The 12,395-nt window shown below is 41.3% G+C and overlaps 1 protein-coding gene across 1 annotated transcript; it reads right to left on the reverse strand.

Moving 5' to 3' along the window:
• Positions 1 to 265: 265 nt before the first annotated feature.
• On the reverse strand, positions 266 to 10,120 carry dlst (dihydrolipoamide S-succinyltransferase). The gene is made up of 15 exons (XM_055864838.1): positions 9,983 to 10,120; positions 8,974 to 9,007; positions 7,173 to 7,212; positions 6,995 to 7,056; positions 6,799 to 6,873; positions 6,633 to 6,688; positions 6,366 to 6,474; positions 6,026 to 6,187; positions 5,755 to 5,840; positions 5,442 to 5,539; positions 4,333 to 4,463; positions 3,525 to 3,598; positions 2,802 to 2,885; positions 2,559 to 2,726; positions 266 to 930 (listed from the first exon to the last, which is right to left on the reverse strand). The coding sequence occupies exons 1-15, from the start codon at positions 10,043 to 10,045 to the stop codon at positions 796 to 798; spliced, it is 1,377 nt and encodes a 458-aa protein (XP_055720813.1). The 5' UTR covers positions 10,046 to 10,120; the 3' UTR covers positions 266 to 795.
• Positions 10,121 to 12,395: the final 2,275 nt, after the last annotated feature.

A 12,395-nucleotide genomic window follows, 5' to 3' on the forward strand; every position in this document is an offset into this window, starting at 1 on the left:
GGGCCCCAGGACCAAGTTTGTTTAACCCTGGCCTATGACTATATTTATACCACAGCTCAGACAGTCACTGCCTGACTTGTAAGTGATGTGGCGTGTTCTCAGTCTCTTAAATTTCTCCATTTCTTTTAAAGCTTCCAAGGCCTGGCAATATCTATTTTACACTACACACCAGCCACTTGGTTTCTGAATTGTTCTTATCATCAGTCATTGAGAACATTCTGTAAAAAAGGCAAGTGTCTGTGTAAACAGAAAACAAAAAGCATAGTTAAGATGTCAAGGTTTAAAAACTCTTTAAATAGTTTTTTTTAATAGTTTTTTTTACACAGCATAAACAGACTTTAAGAGTGTGCGTGAATGAGATGTCAGGACAGTCATTTCATCAGTGTAACAAAGATTCAATTACATGTACCATGAACATCTTAGGATATAGTGTTTTCACAGTCCATAGGTTACAATTGTTATCTCAGAAAAAGTAAATGAAAAATACTTAATGCAACTTTTTGCCAATTATATTACAATTATTTGACAAATATTTATTGTAGGTAGAAAATAGCAAATGGTGCTTTGAGATGTACAACACCCCCTCCCTGCCCCAGACACACAACATTTAGCATCAATTATTTCACCATTTCAGCCCATGCAATAAGTCCAATGCACCTTTTGGTCTATTCAAGTATCCCTTTGCCTAGTTAACCAACACAAAACGTCTGCAGTTTAGGTTAATCAGGCAAGTATAGCTGCTGCGTGTGAAGGGCAGTAGATTGGTTTGTTTAGCCATTGACTGGGGAGGCTGGCTCACATGTCCAGTAGCAGCACTCTGGGATCTTCTACCACAGTCTTGATCTTACGCAGGAAGGTGACCGCCTCTCTGCCGTCGATGAGGCGATGGTCATACGTCAGAGCCACATACATCATGGGGCGGATCTCCACCTGCAGCAGAGGAAGAGGAGCTTCAGAGACAGACAAATACTGCTTCCTGTCTCTATTCCACATAAACTCAGCAAAAAAATGAATGTCCTCTCACGGTCAACTGCATTTATTTTCAGCAAACTTAACATGTGTAAATATTTGTATGAACATAACAAGATTCAACAACTGACACAAACTGAACAAGTTTCACAGACATGTGACTAACAGAAATTGAATAATGTGTCCCTGAACAAAGGGGAGAGAGGTCAAAATCAAAAGTAACAGTCAGTTAATCAAAAGTACTGCAGTGCATCTCCTCCTCATGGACTGCACCAGATTTGCCAGTTCTTGCTGTGAGATGTTACCCCACTCTTCCACCAAGGCACCTGCAAGTTCCCGGACATTTCTGGGGGGGGGGGGGGGGGTGGCCCTAGCCCTCACCCTCCGATCCAGCAGGTCCCAGACGTGCTCACTGGGATTGAGATCCGGGCTCTTCCCTGGCTATGGCAGAACACTGACATTCCTGCCTTGCAGGAAATCACACACAGAACGAGCAATATGGCTGGTGGCATTGTCATGCTGGAGGGCCATGTCAGGATGAGCCTGCAGGAAGGGTACCACATGAGGGAGGAGGATGTCTTCCCTGTAACGCACAGCGTTGAGATTATCTGCAATGACAACAAGCTCAGTCCGATGATGGTGACACACCGCCCCAGACCATGACGGACCCTCCACCTCCAAATCGATCCCACTCCAGAGTACAGGCCTCGGTGTAACGCTCATTCCTTCGATGACAAACGCGAATCCGACCATCACCCCTGGTGAGACAAAACCGCGACTCGTCAGTGAAGAGCACTTTTTGCCAGTCCTGTCTGGTCCAGCGACGGTGGGTTTGTGCCCATAGGAGACGTTGTTGCCGGTGATGTCTGGTGAGGACCTGCCTTACAACAGGCCTACAAGCCCTCAGTCCAGCCTCTCTCAGCCTATTGTGGACAGTCTGAGCACTGATGGAGGGATTGTGTGTTCCTGGTGTAACTCGGGCAGTTGTTGTTGCCATCCTGTACCTGGCCCACAGGTGTGATGTTCAGATGTACCGATGCTGTGTAGGTGTTGTTACACGTGGTCTGCCACTGCAAGGACGATCAGCTGTCCGACCTGTCTCCCTGTAGCACTGTCTTAGGAGTCTCACAGTTCGGACATTGCAATGTATTGCCCTGGGCACATCTGCAGTTCTCATGCCTCCTTGCAGCATGCCTAAGGCATGTTCACGCAGATGAGCAGGGACCCTGGGCATCTTTCTGTTGGTGTTTTTCAGAGTCCGTAGAAAGGCTTCTGTAGTGTCCTAAGTTTTCATAACTGTGACCTTAATTGCCTACCCTCTGTAAGCTGTTAGTATCTTAACGACCATTCCACAGGTGCATGTTCATTAATTGTTAATGGTTCATTGAACAAGATTGGGGAACAGTGTTTAAACCCTTTACAACGTAGATCTGTGAAGTTATTTGGATTTCTACGAATTATCATCTTTGAAAGACAGGGTCCTGAAAAAGGGACGTTTCTTTTTTTGCTGAGTTTATGATAAGGGGGTCTCCTGAGATATGAATCTACAATATATGGAGTAAAATCAAAGTCTACAGAACAGAGCCAACCTTGCCCCCGATGGCCACTGGCCTCTGGAAGATACCATGCATTCCCAGGATGGCAGACTGTGGAGGGTTGATGATGGGCGTGCCAAACATGGATCCAAACACACCACCGTTGCTGATGGTGAAGGTTCCTCCATCCATGTCCTCCACGGCCAGCTCATTCTTACGGGCCTGCAATCAACATCATCAACTTAGAGAATGCACAAAGTCCAAACATAAAGTACAGCGAAATCCATGTTATCCTACCTTCTCCCCCAGCTCGTTGATGGTCTTCTCAATGTCAGCGAAGTTCATTCCCTCCACTCCACGGATGACAGGCACCACCAAGCCCTGGGAGACAGGACACATTAGATATTCAGAGTTTTGGTTCATGTACAGTACCAGTCGAGTTTGGACACACCTACTCGTTCAAGAAGTTTTCCTAATTTTTTACTATTTTCTACATTGTAGAATAATAGTGAAGACATCAACACTATGAAATAACACAAATGGAATCATGTACTAAACAAAAATAAGTGTTAAACCAATTATAATATATGTTATATTTGAGATTCTTCAATGTAGCCACCCTTAGCCTTGACCTCAACCACGGTCACGAGGAATGCTTTTTCAACAGTATTGAAGGAGGTCCCACATATGCTGAGCACTTGTTGGCTGCTTTTCCTTCACTCTGCGGTCCAACTCATTCCAAACCATCTAATTTGGGTTGAGGTCGGGGGATTGTGGAGGTTAGGTCATCGAAATGCAGCATTCCATATTTTGATTTGTTTAACACTTTTATGGTTACTACATGATTCCAAATGTGTTATTTCATAGTTTTGATGTCTTCACTATAATTCCACAATGTAGAAAATAGTAAAAATAAAGAAAAACCCTTGAATGAGTAGGTGTGTCCAAACCTTTGACTGGTACTGTATATTAGCCCTGTTGTAAAAGTGTTCAATGTGAGTAGCCAACCATCGGCATTACCTTTGGTGTTGCTACAGCCACACTGATGTCCACGTAGTCCCTGTACACAATCTCTTTGGTTGTGTCGTCAATGACTAAAAAGAGAAACGGTATGAAAGGGATTTGAACATTTAAAATACTGTATTAACTAATAACTTTAAATCAAATTTTATTTGTCACATGTTTCGAATACAACAGGTGAAATGCTTACTTTACAAGCCCTTAACCAACAAGGAGGTTCAAGAAATAGAGTTGAGAAAATATTTACTAAATAAACTAAAGTCATTTAAAAAAAATAAAAAGTAACAATAAAACAACAATAATGAGGCTATATACAGGGGGTACCGGTACAGAGTCAATTTGTGGGGGTACAGGTTAGTCAAGGTAATTTGTACATGTAGGTAGAGGTAAAGTGACTATGCATAGATAATACAACAGTGAGTAGTAGCAGTGTAAAAACAAAGGGGGGGCATTTGATTAATTGTTCAGCAGTCTTATGGCTTGGGGGTCGAAGCTGTTAAGGAGGCTATTGGACCTAGACCTGGCGCTCCGGTATCACTTGCCATGTGGCCATTTGAGAGAACAGTCTGCTTTGGCTTCTATGATTCACTTCCCTGAAGCCCAAAAATGTTAACCACTTCTTGACTGTGGCTAGTTTAAATAGGCCAGAGAGGCATTGGTGGAGTACACACTAAGTACGGTTGTCTATGTAAATCTCGTTCTTAACCAACTTAACCACATACGCCTGATACCAGTGGATACAAAATGTGTGTTGCCTTATTCAGACTGATATGACAAGTAAAGCAACTTCTCGGAAAGAAGAGCCCACCTCCGTTGACGGCAGGCTGTTCCATCAGAGCGTATGCTGAAGCCTTGACAAATGCAGACATGAAGCCCAGCTTGATGTTGTGTTTCTTCAGGAAAGCGTCTTTGTAGGCCTTCCTCATCTCACTGATGTTGCTGTTGAGAGAATTAGGCTCTCATATTGATGCATTACTCAATCTTTTCAACAAAACTTTTTAAAAACTATACACATTTTTTCTGTAAAAGCTCACCTTCTCCAGATCATGGTGATTGAGTGCTATTGACACTGGGCTAATGTTTCACCATCGCTCATTTCTCCTCTGTATGATGAAAACGGACTCTTGTATCTCTTTTTATTTGTTTGTTTTTCTGTCTCTAACCTGGTTTAAACTCTAAAGTTTCTTCACTAACGGCATTAGCCTCTCCCAAGACACTGAGAAAGGAGAGAAGAAGTGATACAAATCTTCACTTTCCAAAACTCTAAATCTTACTGGCCTGTTATAAAAACCCATATCGGTTGAGGCAGCTCGTCCACTCAGAGCGCAGGTCTCTGTGGGCCCCAGTAGAGGCTCTGGTCTCCTGGTCTGACTGCTCCTTCGGCTCAAGATGAGCCCAGGCCTGAAGGTCTTCCTCCAGACCATCAATGCCAATTCAATTAGGATGCAGAGAAACCCCTGAATAGCTGAAAGCTGACACCCCACATTTGCACAGAAAATAAATCCTCAGTGTAATCTTTAGCACAGGGTTCATTTCCTTCTAAATTAATAAAGCCCCTGTTTTAATATTAGTACCAAATATTTACATTCCATCGTTTAAGAGGAGATCTGGCTTCAAAAAGCGTTTCCTATTGAGCAGATTCCAATCTCTAATCATTGTCTGTATGGCCTAAGCTTGAATAGCATTTCTTTACTACTGACCTTATTTTATCTAGACACCTTTATTTTAGACAGGACATTAAATCCCTAATATAAATGTATACATTTATATAAGTGAATCTGTTGTACTGAAAGTGTAGTGGTAATGTTTAATATGTTCTGGATGAGTAATCAGCTCCCATAAGACCCATTTCCTATCTAATAATGTTACTAGAGATAGGGCTTGATAATGTGGGACAACTATTCTGTTATTGCCTACCTCATGTCGACCTCATTAAATGTTGTCAACATAGCGCAGGTGTTCTGGGCTTCCTTCAGTCTCTGGGAGATTCTCAGACGCATACGGTTCATCTTCACCTGAGACAGAAAATAGGAGAAATAACAACAAAAAAATTACACTATTTTAAGAATTTTCACAGAAATATTTTACCTTAAGAGAAAACATCACAACAGCTATACATTCTATCAGACACTGTTTTTGTATACTCTACCAACACTATGGTCTGAGCCATTGTGAATATTAAGAATAATGTGGTTCCTTTACTGCAGTATTCCTGATTATGATGCCTCACCCTGTGCTCTGTCCTGACTGGTTTACCCCCTCCATCTGTGACAGCGGCTGGGGCAGCAGGAGCAGCAGTGGGTTTGATGGCTGAAACTGTACCGAACAGACAGGTGAACAGGAGTTGTTAGTGCCACGCCACCTCTTAGCCATTACCAAGTGTCACTGTCAACAGGCAAGGGCCAAGTGATTTATCCTATTTCCATAATCAACAGTGCACACTGGACAGGCTAAATACTTCTCACTTGACATTGAGTTCATTGAGTGGCTGACAGACTAACCTGGTGTGGCAGAGATGGCAGCTCCTGGGACGGGTGGCACTGGGGGCATAGTGGTAGGGATGGGGCCCACTGCAGAGGGAGCAGGGGAGGGAGTTGTGGCAGCAGCATGGGGGGGTGGAGGAGCTGCTACTGCTGGGGCCTCTGCAGCTTGGGCAGCAACAGCTGAGGAGAGAAAGGTATAAGAATGCATTAGGCAATAGCAATGTGTTTACTTTGTAGGTAAGTATAATGTGTAAGTATAATCTAATAGCTCTGTAAAACACATCTCCCATGCGTCTTGAATTTAGAAGATTTTTTTATGTGGTCCTACCATAGACATGGTAAACTCAGTGGTACTGACCTCCTTTCCGGAGTTTGAAGAGAGCCTGTCCTCCCTCGACCTTCTCCCCATCAAGGACCAGCAGCTCCTCAATCACCCCAGCAGCAGGAGACGGCACCTGCACGGACGTCTGTGGAGCGAGACAAAACATCAAGGACCATGCATGATACATAAAACTTTCTGTGGTTCTGTTATTCTAATCATCTACAGTCAACTGTTACTTTACTATATAAGGCTGTTGTGAAAATAGCAGGTCAACAGGTGAGTGATTCAGCGACCATTAAATACCTTGTCCGTCTCAATTTCACAAACCACCTCATCCTCTTTGACAGAATCACCAACCGCTGTAAAGAGAGAGTTGCATTAAGCGTGGCAAACAGAAATATCTACCTGGCTGCAACCAACATCTGAATGAGCACAAGAAACACAGAGACAAACATGTAAGTTACTGTACCTTTCTCCCACCTCACATCCCCCTCTGTGACAGACTCTGCAAATGCAGGTGTCTTTACTGTGATGACTTCATTCCCTAAAAGACAGAGACAACACAATACTGACTTAATACAACTCTTGTAGTGTTACACAGAATCACATTACTGCTTAGATCACAAGGGTCAAATAAACGGATGAGAGACCAGGCTAATACATACTGCAAGCTACAGATGTCTTGAAGTATCTGATTTGGAAGACACTGGACCTGGCTTTACATTTCCTACAAATAAAAAAACAGTCAATACAGAAAGTATAACGGCATAATACAAAGCTAAAACACAGCTATAGCAATGTTCCAATGAGAAGACAGGTCAATGGTGTAGCAATAATACTTACGTAGGGATGTTGACAGTGACACTACAGCTAGCTGACAATCCTGCAGGACAGATGACAACAGTACTCAGTTCAAGCGCAAAATCTCAAACGTCACTGAACAAAGATATAAAAAGGCAACATGCAACAATTTCAAATATTTTACTGAGCTACAGTACATATAGGGCTCCCGAGTTGTGCGGCAGTCTAAGGCACTGCATCTCAGTGCTAGAGGCGTCACTAGACACCCTGGTTCGAATCGAGGCTGTATCACAACCGGCCATGATTGGGAGTCCCATAGGGCGGCGCACAATTGGCCCAGCATCGTCCAGGTTTGGCCGGTGTAGGCCATCATTGTAAATAACAATTTGTTCTTAACTGGACTTGCCTAGTTAAATAAAAGTTACATTTAAAAATACAAATTAATTTAAATAAGGAAATCAGTTAAATTCATTAGGCTATGGATTTCACATGACTGGTGATACAGATATACATCAATTGGTCAAAGATACCTTAAAAAAAGGTAGGGGCGTGGATCGGAAAACCAGTCAGTATCTGGTGTGACCACCGTTTGCCTCACGCACTGTGACACATCTCCATTGCATAGTTGATCAGGCTGTTGATTGTGGCCTGTGGAATGTTGTCCCACTCCTCTTCAATGGCCGTGCAAAGTTGCTGGATATTGGCGGAAACTGGAACACGCTGTTGTACATGTCGATCCAGAGCATCCCAAGCGTGCTCAATGGGTGACATGTTTGGTGAGTATGGAGGCCATGGAAGAACTGGGAATTTTTGTACATATCCTTGTGACATGGGGCCGTGCAGTGAGGTGATGACGGCGGATGAATGGCACGACAAATGGCCTCTGGACCTCGTCACGTATCTCTGTGCATTCAAATTGACATCGATAAATGTAATTGTGTTCATTGTCCGTAGCTTATGCCTGCCCATACCGTAACCCCACCGCCACCATGGCACAACTTTGAAATCAGCAAACCACTCGCCCACACAACGTCATACATCTGCCCTGTACAGTTGAAACTGGGATTCATCCGTTGAAGAGCACACTTCTCCAGCATGCCAGTGGCCATCGAAGGGGAGTATTTGCCCACTGAAGTAGTTTACAACGCCGAAATGCAGTCTGGTCAAGACCCTGGTGAGGATGACGAACGAGCATGCAGATAAGCTTCCCTGTGACAGTTTCTGACAGTTCTTTGATTGTGCAAACCCACAGTTTCATCAGCTTTCCGGGTGGCTGGTCTCCGATGATACCGCAGGTGAAAAAGCCAGATGTGGAGGTCCTGGGCTGGCGTCGTTACATGTGGTCTGCTGTTGTGAGGCCGGTGGGACGTACTGCCAAATTCGCTAAAACGACGTATAGTAAAGAAATGAACATAACATTATCTGACAACAGCTCTGCTGGACATTCCTGTAGTCAGCATGCCAATTGCGCTCTCCCTCAAAATTTGAGACATCTGTGGCATTGTGTTGTGACAAAACTACACATTTTAGAGTGACCTTTTATTGTCCCCAGCACAAGGTTGCATCTGTGTAATGATCATGCTGTTTATTCAGCTTCTTGATATGCCACACCTGTAAGGTGGATGGTGCATCTTGGAAAAGGAGAAATGCTAACTGACAGGAATGTAAACAAATTTGTGCACAAAATTCTAAAGAAATAAGCTTTTTGTGCATATGGAAAAATTTTGGTATATTTTATTTCAGCTCATGGGACCAACACTTTACATGTTGCATTTATATTTTTGTTCAGTATAAAGAGTTGGGTTCAACTACTGTAATTAACATGCAGTTTCATAACACTCACCTGGCACAGCCCGCTGTGCAGACACATTGACTCCCTGTCAAAGAGAACAGTAACCTGTTAGCTATCAATATAAAGTGATCATTAAACAACTCAAAATATATATCATATGCATATGTTATATCCCCCCCTTCTAAAACGAGGGAGTGAAAATGCATAAAATCAACAACAGGTGTTTGTTACCAAGGACCATGTTTACAATGTTCATATGAACAGTCTGACAGACAAGACTTTGACATACTGTACCTCCCCAGTCAAAGGTCAGTAGTGGTGGAGGGGGAGGTCTACTGCCACGTTGGGGGGAAAAAAATGGGGAACTATTTTTTTTTGTACCGAGTTCACAGTTGTCTTGAAAGCGCCATTAATGCATGCGTGTTGTACCAATCGGTGACTTCAACACATGGAAACAATGTAGGCATACACTATTATACAAACAGACTGCTAGGGGATAACTAGCTACTATGACTAAATATATAACCAAGTGAAAATAGATTGATAGAGGGCTGTCTTATCTGTGTATTTGAGAGTTCGACTGGGTTGTTTAATCCAGTTATGCAACGATTGGACAGTCAATATGATGTCAAATCTGAATAAAAAAGAACATAGCTTGTTCAAAACATAGCTAGCTAACTAGGCAAAATACAACAGTCTATCATCACAAAAATAGCTGTGTGCTAGCCAAAACTCTCAAATGACCTCAAAATATCGTAGCTTGATAACGTTAGCTAAATAAACCACTGGTTGGCTAACTAGCCAACTTCGTGAAACCAAATAAAATGTTAGCTATAATAAAATTATATGGGAGATACTGCTTTAGAATTAAAAACCGGGTTGAACCAATGTCTTGCCGGGGAATCGGGTGTCATGCTGTCCTTGGCTTGCAAAGTGAAGGCCTACCGTGGCCTACTGCTCAACGGGCGGCGCTTCTACACCTCTCGCTAACCTAGACCTCAACGTTGGCAGCAGCATGATGAAGCTCCGCGTGAAAGTTTTCCATTTATCTAATGCCTACCTGACGAATGACAGAGAGAGAACGTCCGAAATTCCGGCTGAGACACCTGGAGGAGGATAACATGGTGTCTGTAGTGACAGCAACCTGTCGGCGGAATCTCCTCTCCGTAGTACGCCAAAACCTGCTAAAGGCGGAAGCAGTGTGGGAGGTACCAAGAGCCCCAACTAATGGGGGTTTGATCAAAGGGATGTCCCAAAAAGGATTCACTGTGGAAAATCTAGTGGCCCGGTGAGTGAAAATAACTTACAATACATTTGCATAATGCATGTTTGATTTTTCCTCATCTTTTCTTAAATAGGATTGGATAATTACATAATAAGATTATTCATTTGTATTTTATGTCAGTTTATTAATGTGTAATATAGCTTTTAAAAAAAATGGTAGGACCATTAAATCACGGATAATGTGATATCTAGTCCACACTCAAAAAAGTGAGTGCCTACCGGTAAACAAACTATCAGTTCAACACAAATTGTAGCATACATTTTCTTCTCATTTCATAATCAGTTTTCTTGCAAATTGTCCTCAAACTCACCACTCTGAAATATTGCCCTATTATGCCAATACATAGATTTGTTGAAAATGACAAAATAATATCTATTAAACAACTAATATGAGCTCAACTAATTAGTTATATTGAGGATTTGTTTTGAATGATGGTGTAGGCCGTCATTGTAAATACTAATTTGTTCTTAACTGACTTGCCTAGTTAAATAACATTGAAATTAAATAAAAAATCATCCTTGGCCTCAGAGTTGAGTCAACTCCGAGGCCACGCCTCTGTTTCTTTTTGATGCATTGACAGTAGCTCCAGCTCTCATCACATTCATTTTCAGTGTATCAACCCGACTCGACTCTACTCAACGCAACAGGTAAGGTGCGCATTCCGTGGGCTCGTTTACTTTGGGACATTCTCAGGATGACAACTAAGCCTACATTTCTCAGCTACATCCTTAGTTTCACAACTAAACGCTATGATTGTTGACCTTATTGTTAGTTGATGTCAGCATTGTCCACATGCAAATTAATTGGTTGCTTATGATTTCAGCTATGTTGAATTCTTTACGTTTTTCTGTGTATATTATTAACTCAGTAAATAAAGTCACGTTTGTTTTGTGTTTTTAGGCAAATCTTAGGCACATTTTAGGCTTATTGATTAAACATTTGACATACAAAAACTCTCAATGAGCACTTATAGACCACTTTTCACTACAGATTACAAGCTGCACTGTAACATTTTGTAATGTTTGACTTGTTTAAAAATATATTAATAACTCTATAATTGATTAACTGTAGTTTTATGGATAGTTCTGTCATTTCCATGCAGATGGACGTATGCTATATTTGCTATTATGTTAGAATATCATGTCTCGTTTAGGATTGATCCAAATAAATGTACTTGATAATCATTAATTGCCTAAAGAATAAGACTCTCCTATTAGATAACCTTACTAAAAAGGTTGTAAGGATGATTCAACAAACGACAGAAAGTGTTTCCATCCAATAAAGAGGAAATAATCCATCCTCAAATTGTAAATCAAGTATAGAGACTACCAGTTCTTCAGTCACTGCCATACACCAGGTAGCCTACACAATGTGCAATGTGTTGTAAATTATACATTAAAGACGTGTTGTAAGTGGAATTTGAATGACTTCACTGTATTTATTGAGGATGTCTATTTTTCCAACTTTCTGTAGTCATAGTGGTCAGAAGATTATTTTAATTTTGTTGTGTTTCTCCCTCCAAAAAAGTTATTGCAAAGAAAATGTCCATACATATAAGGCTATTTATAAGGCTATTTACTCACTTATGTAAAACAAAAGATTCATCACATGAGGGCTTGGTGAAATATACATTCATTGTGTGTTGTTTTTATAGAATGCAAGTCTGTCATTTGTAATGTGTAATTAATAGTGATTGTGGTAAATTTGATCGATGCATGATTTTACCAGGATACATTTTTACTAGCTATCTTAACATGCTGTTTTTACAGCACACATGATCCACACATGATCCACACATGATCCACACATGGGAACAAATCAATTTACAAAGAAACTACAATTGAACGCAAATGAGAGATAAAAACATTAATTCATTTATTTTCCCCTTAATAATATACAGTATCAGTCAAAAGTTTGCAGACACCTACTCATTCAAGGGTTTTTCTTTATTTTTTTACTATTTTCTACATTGTAGAATAATAGTGAAGACATCAAAATGATGAAATAACACATCATGAATCATGTAGTAACCAAAAAAGTGTTAAACAAATCAAAATATAATTTAAAGTTTAAATTCTTCAAAATAACCACCCTTTGCCTTGATGACAGCTTTGCACACTCTTGGCATTCTCTCAACCAGCTTCATGAGGAATTATTTTTTAACATACTTGAAGGAGTTTCCATATAT

The sequence above is a fragment of the Salvelinus fontinalis genome, chromosome 16, assembly GCF_029448725.1.
Source record: "Salvelinus fontinalis isolate EN_2023a chromosome 16, ASM2944872v1, whole genome shotgun sequence".
Lineage (NCBI taxonomy): Eukaryota > Metazoa > Chordata > Actinopteri > Salmoniformes > Salmonidae > Salvelinus > Salvelinus fontinalis.